Below are 19,684 nucleotides of genomic sequence, written 5' to 3' on the forward strand. Positions count from 1 at the left end.
AAAAAATAAGAGTATGTGGTGTAAGGTGGTTTGATCGAATAAGTAATGAAAGGGTAAGAGAGATGTTTGGCAATAAAAAGAGTATGGTTGAGAGAGCAGAAGAGGGTATTTTGAAATGGTTTGTTCGCATGGAGAGAATGAGTGAGGAAATATTGACAAAGAGGATATATGTGTCAGAGGTGGAGGGAACGAGGAGAAGTGGGAGACCAAATTGGAGGTGGAAAGATGGAGTGAAAAAGATTTTGAGCGATCGGGGCCTGAACATGTGGGAGGGTGAAAGGTGTGCAAGGAATAGAGTGAATTGGAACGATGTGGTATACTGGGTTCAACATGCTGTCAGTGGATTGAACCAGGGCATGTGAAGTGTCTGTGGTAAACCATGGAAAATTTTGTGGGGCCTGGATGTAGAAAGGAAGCTGTGGTTTCGGTGCATTATACATGACAGCTAAAGACTGAGTGTGAGCGAATGTGGCCTTTGTTGTCTTTTCCTAGCGATACCTTGCACACATGCGGGTGGAGGGGGTTGTTATTTCATGTGTGGCGGGGTGGCGACGGGAATGAATAAAGGCAGAGAGTATGAATTATGTACATGTGTATATATGTATATGTCTGTGTGTATATATATATGTATACGTTGAGATGCATAGGTATGTATATTTGAGTGTGTGGACGTGTATGTATATACATGTGTATGTGGGTGGGTTGGGCCATTCGTTCGTCTGTTTCCTTGCACTACTTCGCTGACACGGGAGACAGCAACAAAGTATAAGAAAGAAAAAAAAATATATATTGTTTATTTATTTTGCTTTGTTGCTGTCTCCCGCGTTAGTGAGGTAGCGCAAGGAAACAGACGAAAGAATGGCCCAACCCACCTACATACACGTCCACACATGCAAATATACATACCTATACATCTCAACGTATACATATATATACACACACAGACATATACATACATGTACATAATTCATACTGTCTGCCTTTATTCATTCCCATCGCCACCCCGCCACACATGAAATTACAACCCCCTCCTCCCTCATATGCGCGAGGTAGCACTAGGAAAAGACAACAAAGGCCACATTCGCTCACACTCAGTCTCTGGCTGTCATGTATAATGCACCGAAACCACAGCTCCCTTTCCACATCTAGGCCCCACAGAACTTTCCATGGTTTACCCCAGATGCTTTAGAGAGAGAGAGAGAGAGAGAGAGAGAGAGAGAGAGAGAGAGAGAGAGAGAGAGAGAGAGAGTTAAGAATGAGAATGAGGTTCTCAGTCATGTTGGATTATGTTCCTTGTTTTAGTAGTAAATCTATCAATACATTAACTTGTACTTCACAGTTGATTCGAGTGTTGGCTAATGTGTCTGTACACGCGCGTGTGGGGCCGGTACTAGCACGGTCTCGCACATGTCTCTCCTTGCTGATCTCAGTACTACAACACAAGGCTGTGGACGAGAGTGAGGAGCTGGTGTTGTCAGCCTTGGCCACACTGAATAACCTGACCTTCTACACCCGTGACCAACCCATCTCTGCTCTACACACACAGCTGGCAGAATGTAAGGCTTAGGAGTGTATGGATGAGGGTTGTTAGAAAATGCAAGTAGTAACACACACACACACACACACACACACATACACTAGCTTGGAAAGTGAGAATATCATATGTAATACATCATTAAGAAAAAGTGTTAAAGTAATGTTCATGTTTGATTATATGGTAAATGAAGATGTTAAAAGAGCAAGGATGAGTGAAGAGGGGATTTCATTGCCAGAAAGACACAGAACTTAATTTCTAAATTAGGAAATAATGTTCAGGAGCCAGGAACCAGGGCATTGTGGCGAAAGGTTATGTGATATTCGAAGTTGGGGGAAGGTAGTTACTTATAACCTCAAATACAAAAGGAATATTGAGAAAGACACAGTTCAATAAACGATGTCCATAAGCAAAGGAGCTTTGAGATGTTCATCGGAGATGATACAGGCAACACTCCATCCAGCCAGCATTTGCATGGTATAAGAGAGAAGGAATGAGTATAGCAAGATGAAAGAGTAGGAACAAAGAAACTCAAAAAATTTCATTAGGGACAAGGCAGGAGAAAGTCTAAAATTTTTCAGTAAATTCATGAGTCATCACTTAAAGAGCAGCTAATCAGGCTAAGGGAAGAGTTGTAGAGGATGATGTGAGGGTATGTGAAGAACTGAATGACAAGTTCAAAAGTATTTTCACAGTGGAAGACACAAAGGCCCCAAGCAAGATGGTATAGGGAGGAGGTCTAAAAAAGCATTGTAATATTAAGAAATGACATTAACAAAATACTAAAGGGTTTTGACTCATACATGGCTCATGGTTTAGATGAAACTTCACCCTGTGTGCTAAATAGAGTGCAAATAAGCTTGATAAACCATTTGAAACAATGTCAAGGCTCATGGTTTAGATGAAACTTCACTATATGTGCCAAATAATGTGCAAATAAACTTGATAAACCATTTGAACTGATGTTCAAAAAGTCACTAGAGAAAGGCAAAGTGCTAAAGGATTGGAAAAAGGGCAAATATTTTATCAGAAAAGTTATCAGGAAAAGGCAATGAACTACAGACTGTTCTCTGTGATGGACATGATATTTTAAAGTACTGGAAATATAATAATCTGAAGGCATATGGGTGAGGTCTGGCACAGGAGAAACTACCTAAATGAGAGAGGCCATGGTTTCAGGGAAAGATCATGCAAAACGGACCTCTTAGATTGAATAAGTCTCTTATAGACAGAGGAGAAGGTGGGGTGGGTGGTTAGTCTGTATTTACACTGCCTGAAATCATTTGAGACTGTCATGTAGGAGGTTTGGAAAGGAGCTGGATCTTAAGGCAAAAATACTTTGGAGGCTCCTCTGATGGAATATAGTTTTATTGGAAGAGAAGGACTCATGTCAGAGGAGCCTTCTGGAAATGGGTTGATATCACCAATGTCTTAACTACATGAATGACTTTCTGAAATGATTGGACTCCTACCTTAATGTTTTGATATAATGCCAAAGTCATAAGGGAGGTGTAAAGTGAGGAGGACAATAATGCCAAAGTCATAAGGGAGGTGTAAAGTGAGGAGGACAGCATGAACCGAAAAGGGAACCTAAACAAGCCCTAAACTGGAGTGATACATAATCATTGAAATTCATCCTGAGTAAATGTAAAGGAATTAGAGTGGGACATAGAGAAAGAGGGTATCAATATGAATATTATCTAGCAAAAAATAAGCTCCAGGAGTCTGTGTGAAAGTATCATGGGAGTAGAAACCGCCCCTAACCCGTTACCTAAGAATAATTACAAGATGAGCTATCTGCTGACAAATATTGGAAAAGCATTCAAGTGTATGGATAAGGAGACATTCAGCAAGCTGTTCATATCTTACATTAGGCCAAAACTTGATTGAGCTTCTCAAGTTTTGTCATCACACCTAAAAAGCATAGAAAACAAATGAGAAAATCCAAAGGAGGGCAACAAAGATGGTACCAGAGTTAAGAGAGCTGAGTTATAGGGAAAAGTTAGAGGCCTTGAATTTGTCAACCACAATAGACAGAAGAGTAAGAAGTGATGTTAATTTTTTAACCACAATACAAGATTAGAACAACCAGAGGACAAACCATGAAATTAAGATAAAAACTTGTTAATGAAGATGTAAAGAATTATTTTTACAGTGCAAGGGAAGTGAATGAATTGAATAAACTGAGTATGAAATTGTAGATGTGAATAGCATACTAAACTTTTTCAAAGTTATATGATAACATTTAAAAGATAGGACCTCATGAGTGTAGAATTCCTCCCCGTACAGCACAAATAGGTAATTAAGCACAGGTGGTCAAAAGAGCGAAGAGTGAGAGATTTACTAGAGAACTGGTGACTGAATTCACTGAAGGATATTATAGAAGAAGGAAACATAGCTTCCTGAACATGCAAAGAATGTGGAAAGGACTGGAGTGAGTTATGATGATTAAAGCCACAGAAAGGAAACTGAACAACTGTGAAGTGATGTCTTCTTCTCAGAATGTAATTGCTGGTTGTGAGGTTGTAACTGAGATTGATGAGACTAGCAAGTATGGCTTGTGCTGTCTGACCTATGGTCTTTAAATTGATCTGGGAACACAGAATTAGCTATAAACTGATGACTGGTCAGTTACCCATGATCTGTTAACTTGTGAGGCGTGCGGTAACATTAGCCTTACACTAAATGTATAAGTAGTAACCTAATACTAAATGTGTAAGTAGTTACCTTACACTGAATGTGACACTAAATGCGACAAGTTCAATGACTGAAGAACAGTTACAGCACACTGTTATCCATACAAAACTTTCAAAAATACACACACATTTTCTATCAGTATATGCACATATGACCTGTGAAGTTTATCCAATCTGCAGCCAGTGCATTGACAGGTGACCTATATGCTAACATGTAATCTTTGCACTAACCTATGACCTTTTGCTAACCTATGACTTGCTCATTGTCTTGTAACCTGTACCTGTGTACTACCTTTTGAATTTTACTGTGACTTGTGACTAGTATAATGACTTGTGACGTACACTAATGTTTGATGTGTGTATTAGACTACTAATTTATGATGTGTTGCTTGTAATCTTTTATCTTTAACCTTATGATACGATCTTTCATCTTTATGTTGACTTGTGTGTAACTCGTTTGTCACCCTTTTCACTGCAGGTCTTTGTGACATGCTGCCCATGGACCATGTTGAGGGACTCGTGGAGACCATCAGAGTCTTTGGGAACTTGACGCACTTCAAGGATATCCGTGACATACTCACCAAGAGAGCTGGTTGGTTTACTCTTGTTGTGACCCTCCTTTAGTTTTTCCCTGTCATTGCTCATTTCTTCACCCTCACAACTACAACTTGCTAGCCAATACACCCTTTTTTTTTCCATCTTTGCTTCACTATTAACCTGAACCAAGAATCTGTAACTCCTTCCTGTATTATACCAGATGTATACTTAGTTTTCATATCTTTCCTCTACTGAAGGAAAGGACAGCAAATCCTCAATTTAATGGACTAATAGGGGGAAGGGGTGTTCGTTAAATCAAGAGTAACTTAGTTGAAGTGTAGTTGAAGAAGAAAAGTTTTTAGAGAAAAAGAGGCATTTGGGCAGTACTTACAAGGAAGGAGTGCAAATGATTGGGATATGTTTAAGAGAAAGTAGCAGGAGATCGAGAGGAAGGTGCCGGGGTTGAAAAAGAGGGCAAATGAGAGTTAAACCTGAAATCTGTTATATCGAGGTTTATTAAATCAAGGATTTAGTAAGTTTTTTTGTTTTTTTTCTATCAAGACTAATAATCTGCTTGTTTCAAGTTATAGAAGATTTCATGCTCTGAAAATGGGATGCTGCATTTGTCTTGAGACTGCAATCATAATACCAATTCATTTTAAAGACGAGAAACCCTTATATGAACATTGCTGTTGGGATTGTCCTGCAGTGCAACATGATTGTTATCAGTTCTTGCCCAAGTTATTAACAAATTTGCTTACATTAGATATCTGATTTTAATGACTGTATTTCTTATTAATGGTTGTTCACAGGGATTGTATTTCTTATTAATGGTTGTTCACAGGGATTTGATATGGAAATAACAAGCCTTTTATATTCCTCTGTGCTTGATAGTTGGAGCAGTAGTGAGTAATGTAAAACTGCCTTTCACTACAGATGTATTGATATTATTTTATAGGTAATTGTGATGACTTTTTCACTTTCTCGTAATTGAAGTTTTCCTGGATTTGATAATACAATTCATGCCTTTCTTCTTCCTGCAGTGTTGGAGATTTTGGTTGAGATGCTTGACTGTGACTCCCGAGAGCTGGTTTATGTGTGTGCTGGAGTTCTTGTTAACCTAATGTCTGATGCATCCAGAAGATCAATATTCAAAACTGAAAATGGTGTTCTCAGGTATGATGGATCACTTCATATGTACCCATGATTTCATAATGAATTAGACAACTAAACATTCTCATAATAAAATAATTTCTGAAATTTTACATGATTGAAATCATGTAGTTTTGATAACTAGGGTGTCTTGAAATGATTGGGCCATATGAGAGGATGAGTGAAGAGAATGACACAGTGGATCTACTTGTTAGAAGTGGAAAGAAGGTGGTGAAAGGGAGACCAAAAAAGAGCTGGAAGAATAGAGTGAAATAGGCTTTGGGGTATCAGGGCATGAACATTCTAGAATATGAGAGTTGTACATTGGATAGAATGAGTTGGAGCAATGTAGTATATGGATTGGGGGATGATTTTTCAGTTGGCTGAACCAGAGCATATGAAGCAATGAAAATAAATAGTGGGGTAGTATTTGGGGCTTGGCTGTGGATGGTAGGTGCTGCATTTTTGTACACTGGATGTAACAGCTTATGATTGTATGAGTGTGAGTCAGGTCATTGTTTGTGTCTCTGACACTAACTAGCTCAGGAAGGAGAGGACTTGGGTATGTACAGGGTTCATTAAGGGAGTTTTTATTCTTGAAGAAAGAAATATTAATGAAACATTGTTTTTATATGCTATTGTTAGTAATCAGAAAATTCATAAGTTCACTTGGCTGAGTTTAATGTTGACATTGGTACTGCCAGTGGGTTTTGTATCCTTTGTATGTTTCCACTAAAACGTTTGTAACAAATTACTGGTGTGACTTGACTCTGTCTATAAGTGGTTACAACATGAGTGATCACTCATCTTCGGTTAGGCTGTATTATTTTCAATGGACTGAAAGGAGCACAGTCTCATTAAGGACCTTTTTGCTCCAAAGAATTCCTCAATTTCCCTGATCTTGTGTGGAACGCAACCTGGGAGCTTCAGGATCCCCATGACATAGGCCTTGGGATTGCATGATGATAATAGGTAGTACTAAATGACCAACAAACCGTATTTCATTCAGAAAAGCACATATCATTGCCTTTAGACATTAACATGGTAGATCTGATGTTAATGTGAGCCCACAAGTAAGAACTGTAGTTTCACTACTGTTATTATTGTACCTCAAAAATAAGCAGTGTCATCATAGAAAAAAAATAACTTCATTAACACAACAGTAAGCCAAATCGCAGAAGAGATAACTTAATCATAAATAAATCAGAGTGAATCTTCCAGTATCCTCAGTGACTCGGTGATAGAGACAGACAATGTAACACAGCTCAGGTAGAGGACTAGCGCACCATTACTTCATGGGGTGGGCATAGTTGTAACCCTTTAACAGATGTTCATACTTGTGTTCTTGATTAGTTTTCTCACACACCCTCAGGACAGTTATTTTTGCATGTATTAAACACAACTAGGGTATTTTTTGTCATGTGTTTGCCTGTCTTACTCAGGCTAGTTTTATAGTGTTGACTGTTCAGAACTAAATGAGTGAAAGACTAGGGAAGGGTTGGCTTAAGAAACAGTAATATCTAAGTTCAAGAAGAGAATGAATACCATAAAAACAAGAAGATATGGCTGTCTTTGTAGGTAACTGTTAAGCCTGTGGAATATAGTACTGCAAACTTTTAATGAAGATTGAAAGTAGGAGCCTCTGCAAATACAGCACTAAAGGCTAAGAAGCAGCACTAGAGTTCTCTAGTTATGGAGATTCTGTTGCTGTTGCTATTCCCTTGTGGGAGTTCCAATTGAACAGGCATCAAAAATGTAGATAGATAGAAACAAATATTTATAAAACATGCTAATGTAAACATAAAGAAATTGCAGCCTTAGGGAGTACTGATAGGACAGTACCGTACTATATACCAAGTTTTACAGTTAGCAACATTATACTTGATCGCCATTTCCCGTGTCAGTGAGGTAGTACCCGGAAACAAATGAAGAAAGACCCATTCACTCATATACACATTCTTACATGTACATATACATACAAATACATATACATATCAACATATACATACATATACTTACCCATACACAACCATATACATGTATACACATGTACATATTCATACTAGCTCACCTTCATTAATGCCAGCACCACCCTGCCCCACAGGAAACAGCACCACCACCCCCTGCCTGAGCGAGGTAGCACCACAAAAAAAAAAAAAAAAAAAAAAAAAAAAAAAAAAAAAAAAAAAGGCCACATTCGTTCACACTCAGTCTCTAGCTGTCAGGTGTAGTGCACCGAAACCACAGCTTCCTATCCACATGTAGGTCCCACAGACCTTTCCATGGTTTACCCCAGACGTTTCACATGCCCTGCAGATAACACCACTGGCGAAATGAGTGTGTAGCTGCGAGATCTTTTGTTTAAAAAATATATATTACTTCCATTCTTGTTTGCTGTTTCCCATATCAGTGTAGTAGCATCATAAATAGCAGCAAAGGCCTCATTTGCTCACATACATTCTCTAGCTGTCCTTTGAAATGCACCAAACCTACAGCCTCCTGCGCACAACCAGACCCCACAGACCTTTCCCCCAACTAGTTTAAACGCCCTGGTTCAGTTATGTCAGTACATTGCTCCTGTATACCACATCACTCCAGTGCCCTGTATGCATGCGTTATGCAGTATAAAAATTGATTAGTGTTTTTGTGGAATCAGCTTTAGAACTGCTGTGAAAATTCTCATATTTTGACACTAGTAATGATTAGATATTTGAAGATTCTGCATGAACTACCATGCTTAAATGTGTTGGTAAAATCATATTTGGCAGGGTGAAGGGAAATTGTATGGGGATGACAGGTGTTACCTTGAATATGAATATAGTGATGTGTGAAGATTGTGAGAGGATCACTGTTGAATTATGGAATATACTGAACAAACACAAGTCATAGGTGATACAATATAAAAGGGGATGGTGAAGAAAGAATACTATTTGTGTTTGTTTAGGAGTCATAGAAGGCAACTAAACTGGGCAGGAAGGGGTGGGGGTTCTGGCTGGAAATCCTCACTTCTTTTATGATCATTGTCTAAAGCATAAGTAGGAGCAACTAGGTAAGGATTGCCCTTAAAGATTTGGTTATCTCTTCCTCATGCTACCTTGCTAAGGTGGGAGAAGCAAACAAGTTGAAAATGAAAATTGAATACCATGGCATCTTATATCTTTTCACATAATCCATTTTGAAATTAATTTACCCATACTTGAACTTCAAATCTTGCATTTAATTTCCTCTGTGGCTCAGTCTTATAATTCAAAACATACCATATCAACAGTTGCCATATTAGAAGAATTTGTTACATGTAAATTTTCCTCCCTGATTACAGAATGATTGATGTGCTTCAGTATTTTGGGTATGGAGACTGGCAGCTGTGCAGCCTGGCATGTCAGGTGTTATGGAACTACTGTGCCTCAGCCGCTGATGTTGAGGAAGCACTTGGCCACAAAGAAACAGAAAAACTCATCTATGTGTTGGAGGAATTTTTAGGTAAGGAACTTCTGGAGTGTGAAATTTGTAGATGGCAAAGTTTGTTTGTGTAAGAGTTTCAGCAATTTCGACAGTTATTTGTCAGCAGAAGTCGGAGAAAGAAACTTGTTTTTGTAGTTGACAAATATTTAGAAAATTAAGCTGAATGTCTCCTTGTTAATCACAGTTTGTCTCCCTGTTAATCACAATTCTTAAATCCAAAAGCCGTTAGTAAAAGACTGACGTGTTGCCACTGTTGTAGTGAAATACAGCATCATCACATCCTAAAAATATTAACAGTGTATGAAGTTCAGTGGCTACTCATAATAATGGTGTATGAAAGATTTGGTATGGCAGGGAATGCAAAGGGAATGAACTGTGGAGAGGTAGAGTGGGTGAAACGTAATACTTTGAGGTGGTTTGAGCATGTGGAAAGAATGCAAGACAGGGAGTTTACTTGGAGAGTGTATGATAGTACAATTAAAGGGGTTGATGCGAGAGGAAACCACTTGTGACAGGAAAAAAGAGTGGAAGAGCACTGGAAGGAAGGAGAGAAATGGGGGAAATGCATGAATTGATGTATGCAAGGGAGGCATGCAAGGACTGGGGTAAGTGGAGACTCCTTTGGCAAGGCTAGCTCCTTGATGGGAGTTCCCAGAGGGAATGGACATCAGAGATGTAGATATAAAGATTCAGTTATGACTGCCCACTTTAACATTAAAGGGTTACTCCTCTACAGTCAGTTAACAGAGGAAGCACCATCTTAGACACTGATATTATACAACATAAGGAAGCTGTCTCCTAAAAACTGCTAATTTACATTTTAGATGTTCTATAAACATCTCAAATGACTGGGAGATGTATAAAAGAAAGAGACAGGAGGTCAAGAGAAAGGTGCAAGAGGTGGAAAGGAGGGCAAATGAGAGTTGGGGTGAGAGAGTATCATTAATTTTAGGGAGGATAAAAAGACGTTTTGGAAGGAGATAAATAAAGTGCGTAAGGCAAGGGAACAAATGGGAACTTCAGTGAAGGGCTAGTGGGGAGGTGATAACAAGTAGTGGTGATGTGAAAAGGAGATGGAGTGAGTATTTTGAAGGTTTGTTGAATGTGTTTGATGATTGAGTGGCAGATATAGGATGTTTTGGTCGAGATGGTGTGCAAAGCGAGAGGGTTAGGGAAAATGATTTGGTAAACAGAGAAGAGGTAGTAAAAGCTTTGCGGAAGATGAAAGCCGGCAAGGCAGCGGGTTCGGATGGTATTGCAGTGGAATTTATTAAAAAAGGGGGTGACTGTATTGTTGACTGGTTGGTAAGGTTATTTAATGTATGTATGTATTTAATGTATGAGGTGCCTGAGGATTGGCAGAATGCTTGCATAGTGCTATTGTACAAAGGCAAAGGGGATAAAAGTGAGTGCTCAAATTACAGAGGTATAAGTTTGTTGAGTATTCCTGGGAAATTATATGGGAGGGTATTGATTGAGAGGGTGAAGGCATGTACAGAGCATCAGATTGGGGAAGAGCAGTGTGGTTTCAGAAGTGGTAGAGGATGTGTGGATCAGGTGTTTGCTTTGAAGAATGTATGTGAGAAATACTTAGGAAAGCAAATGGATTTGTATTTAGCATTTATGGATCCGGAGAAGGCATATGATAGAGTTGATAGAGGTGCTTTGTGGAAGGTATTAAGAATATATGGTGTGGGAGGCAAGTTGTTAGAAGCAGTGAAAAGTTTTTATCGAGGATGTAAGGCATGTGTATGTGTAGGAAGAGAGGAAAGTGATTGGTTCTCAGTGAATGTAGGTTTGCGGTAGGAGTGTGTAATGTCTCCATAGTTGTTTAATTTGTTTGTGGATGGGGTTGTTAGGGAGGTGAATGCAAGAGTTTTGGAAAGAGGGGCAAGTATGCAGTCTGTTGGGGATGAGAGAGCTTGGGAAGTGAGTCAGTTGTTGTTCGCTGATGATACAGCGCTGGTGGCTGATTCATGTGAGAAACTGCAGAAGGTGGTGACTGAGTTTGGTAAAGTGTGTGAAAGAAGAAAGCTGAGAGTAAATGTGAATAAGAGCAAGGTTATTAGGTACAGTAGGGTTGAGGGTCAAGTCAACTGGGAGGTAAGTTTGAATGGAGAAAAACTGGAGGAAGTGAAGTGTTTTAGATATCTGGGAGTGGATTTAGCAGCGGATGGAACCATGGAAGCGGAAGTGAATCATAGGGTGGGGGAGGGGGCGAAAATTCTGGGAGCCTTGAAGAATGTGTGGAAGTTGAGAACATTATCTCGGAAAGCAAAAATGGGTATGTTTGAAGGAATAGTGGTTCCAACAATGTTATATGGTTGTGAGGCGTGGGCTATGGGTAGAGTTGTGCGCAGGAGGGTGGATGTGCTGGAAATGAGATGTTTGAGGACAATATGTGGTGTGAGGTGGTTTGATCGAGTGAAGTATTATATAATAGGGTAAGAGAGATGTGTGGTAATAAAAAGAGTGTGGTTGAGAGAGCAGAAGAGGGTGTTTTGAAATGGTTTGTTCACATGGAGAGAATGAGTGAGGAAAGATTGACCAAGAGGATATATGTGTCAGAGGTGGAGGGAACGAGGAGAAGTGGTAAACCAAATTGGAGGTGGAAAGATGGAGTGAAAAAGATTTTGAGTGATCGGGGCCTGAACATGCAGGAGGGTGAAAGGCGTGCAAGGAATAGAGTAAATTGGAACGATGTGGTATATCGGGGTCGACGTGCTGTCAGGGGATTGAACCAGGGCATGTGAAGCGTCTGGGGTAAACCATGGAAAGTTGTGTGGGGCCTGGATGTGGAAAGAGAGGTGGTTTCAGTGCATTATTACATGACAGCTAGAGACTGAGTGTGAATGAATGTGGCCTTTGTTGTCTTTTCCTAGCACTACCTCGCACACATGAGGGGGGATGGGGTTGTTATTTCATATGTGGCGAGGTGGCGATGGGAATGAATAAAGGCAGACAGTATAAATTATGCACATGTGTATATATGTATATGTCTATGTGTGTATATATATGTATACGTTGAGATGTATAGGTATGGATGTTTGCGTGTGTGGACGTGTATGTGGGTGGGTTTGGCCATTATTTCGTCTGTTTCCTTGCGCTACCTCGCTAATGCGGGGGACAGTGACAAAGCAAAATAAATAAAAAAAGATAAACATCATGGTTATTACTAAGGCTGTCTTATATATAATTTTAGAATGCAGCAGTAGGGTTCATCATTTCAACAGCTGCTATACTGTATAAATTCTGGTCCTCTAAATATTATAGTGACTGGAATGCATTTTTAAGGGGTACCTTCAGCATAGTTATATATATCATATCCTCCAAACATTTTGAGCATCAAATGACCTTAGATGTCAAACCTTAAATATCACTAGAATTTAAGGAAATCTTTCTTGTATATATAACCTGAGAATGACATTCAGAAAAGCTTTAGTCACATGAGTACCAACTATAGTTATGAGTTAGCCATTATCTTTTTTTTTCAGTACTTGTTCACTGCTTCCTGTATAGTGAGCATGTGCTAGGAATAGATGAAGTATGGCCTCTTGCTTGCATCCATTCTCTCGCTTTTAGGTATAATGCACCAAAAGTAGAGCCCCCATTGATCACAGCCAAGCCCAGTAGACTTTCCTTGGGTTTCCTGGACTGCTTCACATGCCCTGGTTCACCCCATGTATGGTATGTTGCCCCTTGTACAGTATATGACATTGTTCCAGGGTGTTTTATCCCATGCATGCCTCATACCCTCCTACTTATCCAGGTACCAATCACTTTAATCATCTTTCACTTCATCCATCCACCTACTTGATTCTCCCTTCTCGTTCCTTCCACTTCTGACATGTGTACCTTCTTATTTAGCCTTTCTTCATTTATCTCCTCCAAATGTCTAAATCATTTCAGCATACCCTACTAAGCCATCTAAAGCATACTCTTCTTTCCATAACAACTCTCACTTACCCAATTATTTCTTATTTAATTGACCCTCCTCAAACTATAAATTGTCCTCAGACATTTCATTTTCAACACATCAACCTTATCCATACATACTAATCTAAGGCCCATGCTTCACATCCATACATCATTATTGGGACTACTGTTCTATCAAACATTTTTTTTTTATTATTATTATTTTGCTTTGTCATTGTCTCCCGCGTTAGCGAGGTAGCGCAAGGAAACAGACGAAAGAATGACCCAACCCACCCACATACACATGTATTTACATACACGTCCACACACGCAAATATACATACCTATACATCTCAATGTACACATATATATACACACACAGACATATACATATTTACACATGTACACAATTCATACAGTATGCCTTTATTTATTCCCATCGCCACACATGGAATAACAACCCCCTTCCCCCTCATGTGTGCGAGGTAGCACTAGGAAAAGACAACAAAGGCCCCATTCGTTCACACTCAGTCTCTAGCTGTCATGTAATAATGCACCGAAACCACAGCTCCCTTTCCACATCCAGGCCACACAGAACTTTCCATGGTTTACCCCAGACACTTCACATGCCCTGTTTCAAACCACTGACAGCACGTTGACCCCGGTATACCACATCGTTCCAATTCACTCTATTCCTTGCACGCCTTTCACCCTCCTGCATGTTCAGGCCCCGATCACTCAAAATCTTTTTCACTCCATCTTTCCACCTCCAATTTGGTCTCCCACTTCTCGTTCCCTCCACCTCTGACACATACATCCTCTTGGTCAATCTTTCCTCGCTCATTTTCTCCATGTGACCAAACCATTTCAAAACACCCTCTTCTGCTCTCTCAACCACACTCTTTTTATTTCCACACATCTCTATTACCCTATTATTACTTACTCGATCAAACCACCTCACACCACATATTGTCCTCAAACATCTCATTTCCAGCACATCCACCCTCCTGCGCACAACTCTATCCATAGCCCACACCTCGCAGCTATCAAACATACTAATGTTTATTATCTCAGATAGTGTCCTCTCTTTCCTCATATTTCTTAGTGCGCCAAAGACCTTTGTTCCTTCATCCACCCTGTGGTTTACTTCTTTTCCCATAGTTCCATCTGCTGCTGTATCTATTCCCAGGTATCTAAAACACTTCACCTCCACCAGCTTCTCTCAGTTCAAACACCTGTCATGTCCCTACCTAGGCATTACAGAGCTCTCCCTACCTGTGGATATGTAGCAAATGAAAAGTCATATTCAGCAAGGCTGTATGATTTTCTGTTGATGAAAAGAGTGTAGTCCTATCGAGGAACTTCTCACACCAAAGGACTTCATCATTTCCCTGCTATTGGAGGTAGCACAGCCTTGAGGTTGCAGGGGCCCTTTCAGAGAATGGGGTCCTAGGGTTGTATTTTTTTTTTTTTTTTTCTTTGTCGCTGTCTCCCGCGTTTGCGTGGTAGCGCAAGGAAACAGACGAAAGAAATGGCCCAACCCACCCCCATACACATGTATATACATACACGTCCACACACGCAAATATACATACCTACACAGCTTTCCATGGTTTACCCCAGACGCTTCACATGCCCTGATTCAATCCACTGACAGCACGTCAACCCCGGTATACCACATCGATCCAATTCACTCTATTCCTTGCCCTCCTTTCACCCTCCTGCATGTTCAGGCCCCGATCACACAAAATCTTTTTTCACTCCATCTTTCCACCTCCAATTTGGTCTCCCACTTCTCCTCGTTCCCTCCACCTCCGACACATATATCCTCTTGGTCAATCTTTCCTCACAAAGGGTTGTATTATTATTATTATTATTATTATTTTTTTTTTTTGCTTTGTCGCTGTCTCCCGCGTTTGCGAGGTAACGCAAGGAAACAGACGAAAGAAATGGCCCAACCCACCCCCATACACATGTATATACATACGTCCACACACGCAAATACACATACCTACACAGCTTTCCATGGTTTACCCCAGACGCTTCACAGGCCCTGATTCAATCCACTGACAGCACGTCAACCCCGGTATACCACATCGATCCAATTCACTCTATTCCTTGCCCTCCTTTCACCCTCCTGCATGTTCAGGCCCCAATCACACAAAATCTTTTTCACTCCATCTTTCCACCTCCAATTTGGTCTCCCACTTCTCCTCGTTCCCTCCACCTCCGACACATATATCCTCATGGTCAATCTTTCCTCACTCATTCTCTCCATGTGCCCAAACCATTTCAAAACACCCTCTTCTGCTCTCTCAACCACGCTCTTTTTATTTCCACACATCTCTCTTACCCTTACGTTACTTACTCGATCAAACCACCTCACACCACACATTGTCCTCAAACATCTCATTTCCAGCACATCCATCCTCCTGCGCACAACTCTATCCATAACCCACGTCTCGCAACCATACAACATTGTTGGAACCACTATTCCTTCAAACATACCCATTTTTGCTTTCTGAGATAATGTTCTTGACTTCCACACATTCTTCAAGGCTCCCAGAATTTTCGTCTGCTTCCATGGTTCCATCCGCTGCCAGATCCACTCCCAGATATCAAAAATACTTTACTTCCTCCAGTTTTTCTCCATTCAAACTTACCTCCCAATTGACTTGACCCTCAACCCTACTGTACCTAATAACCTTGCTCTTATTCACATTTACTCTTAACTTTCTTCTTTCACACACTTTACCAAACTCAGTCACCAGCTTCTGCAGTTTCTCACATGAATCAGCCACAAGCGCTGTATCATCAGCGAACAACAACTGACTCACTTCCCAAGCTCTCTCATCCCCAACAGACTTCATACTTGCCTCTCTTTCCAAAACTCTTGCATTTACCTCCCTAACAACCCCATCCATAAACAAATTAAACAACCATGGAGACATCACACACCCCTGCCGCAAACCTACATTCACAGAGAACCAATCACTTTCCTCTCTTCCTACACTTACACATGCCTTACATCCTCGATAAAAACTTTTCACTGCTTCTAACACTTGCCTCCCACACCATATATTCTTAATACCTTCCACAGAGCATCTCTATCAACTCTATCATATGCCTTCTCCAGATCCATAAATGCTACATACAAATCCATTTGCTTTTCTAAGTATTTCTCACATACATTCTTCAAAGCAAACACCTGATCCACACATCCTCTACCACTTCTGAAACCACACTGCTCTTCCCCAATCTGATGCTCTGTATATGCCTTCACCCTCTCAATCAATACCCTCCCATATAATTTACCAGGAATACTCAACAAACTTATACCTCTGTAATTTGAGCACTCACTCTTATCCCCTTTGCCTTTGTACAATGGCACTGTACATTCTGCCAATCCTCAGGCACCTCACCATGAGTCATACATTTCATTAAATAACCTTACCAACCAGTCAGTAATACAGTCACCCCCTTTTTTAATAAATTCCACTGCAATACCATCCAAACCTGCTGCCTTGCCGGCTTTCATCTTCCGCAAAGCTTTTACTACCTCTTCTCTGTTTACCAAATCATTTTCCCTAACCCTCTCACTTTGCACACCACCTCGACCAAAACACCCTATATCTGCCACTCTGTCATCAAACATTCAACAAACCTTCAAAATACTCACGCCATCTCCTTCTCACATCACCACTACTTGTTATCACCTCCCCATTTGCACCCTTCACTGAAGTTCCCATTTGCTCCCTTGTCTTACGCACTTTATTTACCTCCTTCCAGAACATCTTTTTATTCTCCCTAAAATTTAATGACACTCTCTCACCCCAACTCTCATTTGCCCTCTTTTTCACCTCTTGCACCTTTCTCTTGACCTCCTGTCTCTTTCTTTTATACATCTTCCACTCAATTGCATTTTTTCCCTGCAAAAATCGTCCAAATGCCTCTCTCTTCTCTTTCACTAATAATCTTACTTCTTCATCCCACCACTCACTACCCTTTCTAATCAACCCACCTCCCACTCTTCTCATGCCACAAGCATCTTTTGCGCAAGCCATCACTGATTCCCTAAATACATCCCATTCCTCCCCCACTCCCCTTACCTCCTTTGTTCTCACCTTTTTCCATTCTGTACTCAGTCTCTCCTGGTACTTCCTCACACAAGTCTTCCCAAGCTCACTTACTCTCACCACCCTCTTCACCCCAACATTCACTCTTCTTTTCTGAAAACCCATACAAATCTTCACCTTAGCGTCCACAAGATAATGATCAGACATCCCTCCAGTTGCACCTCTCAGCACATTAACATCCAAAAGTCTCTCTTTCATGCGCCTGTCAATTAACACGTAATCCAATAACGCTCTCTGGCCATCTCTCCTACTTACATACGCATACTTATGTATATCTCACTTTTTAAACCAGGTATTCCCAATCACCAGTCCTTTTTCCGCACATAAATCTACAAGCTCTTCACCATTTCCATTTACAACACTGAACACCCCATGTATACCAATTATTCCCTCAACTGCCACATTACTCACCTTTGCATTCAAATCACCCATCACTATAACCCGGTCTCGTGCATCAAAACCACTAACACACTCATTCAGCTGCTCCCAAAACACTTGCCTCTCATGATCTTTCTTCTCATGCCCAGGTGCATATGCACCAATAATCACCCATCTCTCTCCATCAACTTTCAGTTTATCCCTAGGGATAGGGGTGAAAGAATACTTCCCACGCATTCCTCGTGTGTCGTAGAAGGCGACTAGAGGGGATGGGAGCGGGGGGCCAGAAATCCTCCCCTCCTTGTATTTTTTTAACTTTCTAAAATGGGAAACAGAAGGAGTCACGCGGGGAGTGCTCATCCTCCTCGAAGGCTCAGACTGGGGTGTCTAAATGTGTGTGGATGTAACCAAGATGTGAAAAAAGGAGAGATAGGTAGTATGTTTGAGGAAAGGAACCTGGATGTTTTGGGTCTGAGTGAAACGAAGCTCAAGGGTAAAGGGGAAGAGTGGTTTGGGAATGTCTTGGGAGTAAAGTCAGGGGTTAGTGAGAGGACAAGAGCAAGGGGAGTAGCAGTACTCCTGAAACAGGAGTTGTGGGAGTATGTGATAGAATGTAAGAAAGTAAATTCTCGATTAATATTAATATGGTGACTGAGTTTGGTAAAGTGTGTGGAAGAAGAAAGTTAAGAGTAAATGTGAATAAGAGCAAGGTTATTAGGTACAGTAGGGTTGAGGGTCAAGTCAATTGGGAGGTGAGTTTGAATGGAGAAAAACTGGAGGAAGTGAAGTGTTTTAGATATCTGGGAGTGGATCTGGCAGCGGATGGAACCATGGAAGCGGAAGTGGATCATAGGGTGGGGGAGGGGGCGAAAATTCTGGGGGCCTTGAAGGATGTATGGAAGTCGAGAACATTATCTCGGAAAGCAAAAATGGGTATGTTTGAAGGAATAGTGGTTCCAACAATGTTGTATGGTTGCGAGGCGTGGGCTATGGATAGAGTTGTGCGCAGGAGGATGGATGTGCTGGAAATGAGATGTTTGAGGACAATGTGTGGTGTGAGGTGGTTTGATCGAGTGAGTAACGTAAGGGTAAGAGAGATGTGTGGAAATAAAAAGAGCGTGGTTGAGAGAGCAGAAGAGGGTGTTTTGAAGTGGTTTGGGCACATGGAGAGAATGAGTGAGGAAAGATTGACCAAGAGGATATATGTGTCGGAGGTGGAGGGAACGAGGAGAAGAGGGAGACCAAATTGGAGGTGGAAAGATGGAGTGAAAAAGATTTTGTGTGATCGGGGCCTGAACATGCAGGAGGGTGAAAGGAGGGCAAGGAATAGAGTGAATTGGAGCGATGTGGTATACCGGGGTTGACGTGCTGTCAGTGGATTGAATCAAGGCATGTGAAGCGTCTGGGGTAAACCATGGAAAGCTGTGTAGGTATGTATATTTGCATGTGTGGACGTATGTATATACATGTGTATGGGGGGGGGGGGGTTGGGCCATTTCTTTCGTCTGTTTCCTTGCGCTACCTCGCAAACGCGGGAGACAGCGACAAAGTATAATAAATATATAAATATTATTATTATTGATGGGAGGTAATGACAAGTAGTGATGTAGTGTGGAGGAGATGGAGTGAATATTTTGAAGGTTTGCTAAATGTGTTTGACAATAGAGTGGCAGATATGGGGTATTTTGCTCGAGGTGGTGTGCGAAATGAGAGGGTCATGGATAATGGTTTGGTGAACAGAGAAGAGGCAGGAAAAGCTTTGCGGAAGATGAAAGCCAGCAAGGCGACAGGTTTGGATGGTATTGCAATGGAATTTATAAAAAAAAAAACAAGGGTTGACTGTGTTGTTGATTGGTTGATAAGGATATTCATTG

At 40.8% G+C, this 19,684-nt stretch overlaps 1 protein-coding gene across 8 annotated transcripts in view; it reads left to right on the top strand.

Moving 5' to 3' along the window:
- LOC139757993 (armadillo repeat-containing protein 2) overlaps positions 1–19,684 on the top strand; it is a 128,211-nt gene that overhangs the window by 94,375 nt on the left and 14,152 nt on the right. For 7 of the 8 annotated variants that reach the window (XM_071678935.1, XM_071678937.1, XM_071678940.1 and 4 more), the window contains 4 exons: positions 1,340–1,556; positions 4,709–4,822; positions 5,811–5,943; positions 9,239–9,399. In XM_071678935.1, the coding sequence (XP_071535036.1) occupies positions 1,340–1,556; positions 4,709–4,822; positions 5,811–5,943; positions 9,239–9,399 (625 nt within the window). Of the gene's footprint in view, positions 1–1,339; positions 1,557–4,708; positions 4,823–5,810; positions 5,944–9,238; positions 9,400–12,963; positions 18,591–19,684 lie in introns of those variants that run through there. The other variant, XM_071678941.1, reaches the window with a different exon arrangement.

This window comes from Panulirus ornatus, chromosome 29 (assembly GCF_036320965.1).
Source record: "Panulirus ornatus isolate Po-2019 chromosome 29, ASM3632096v1, whole genome shotgun sequence".
NCBI lineage: Eukaryota > Metazoa > Arthropoda > Malacostraca > Decapoda > Palinuridae > Panulirus > Panulirus ornatus.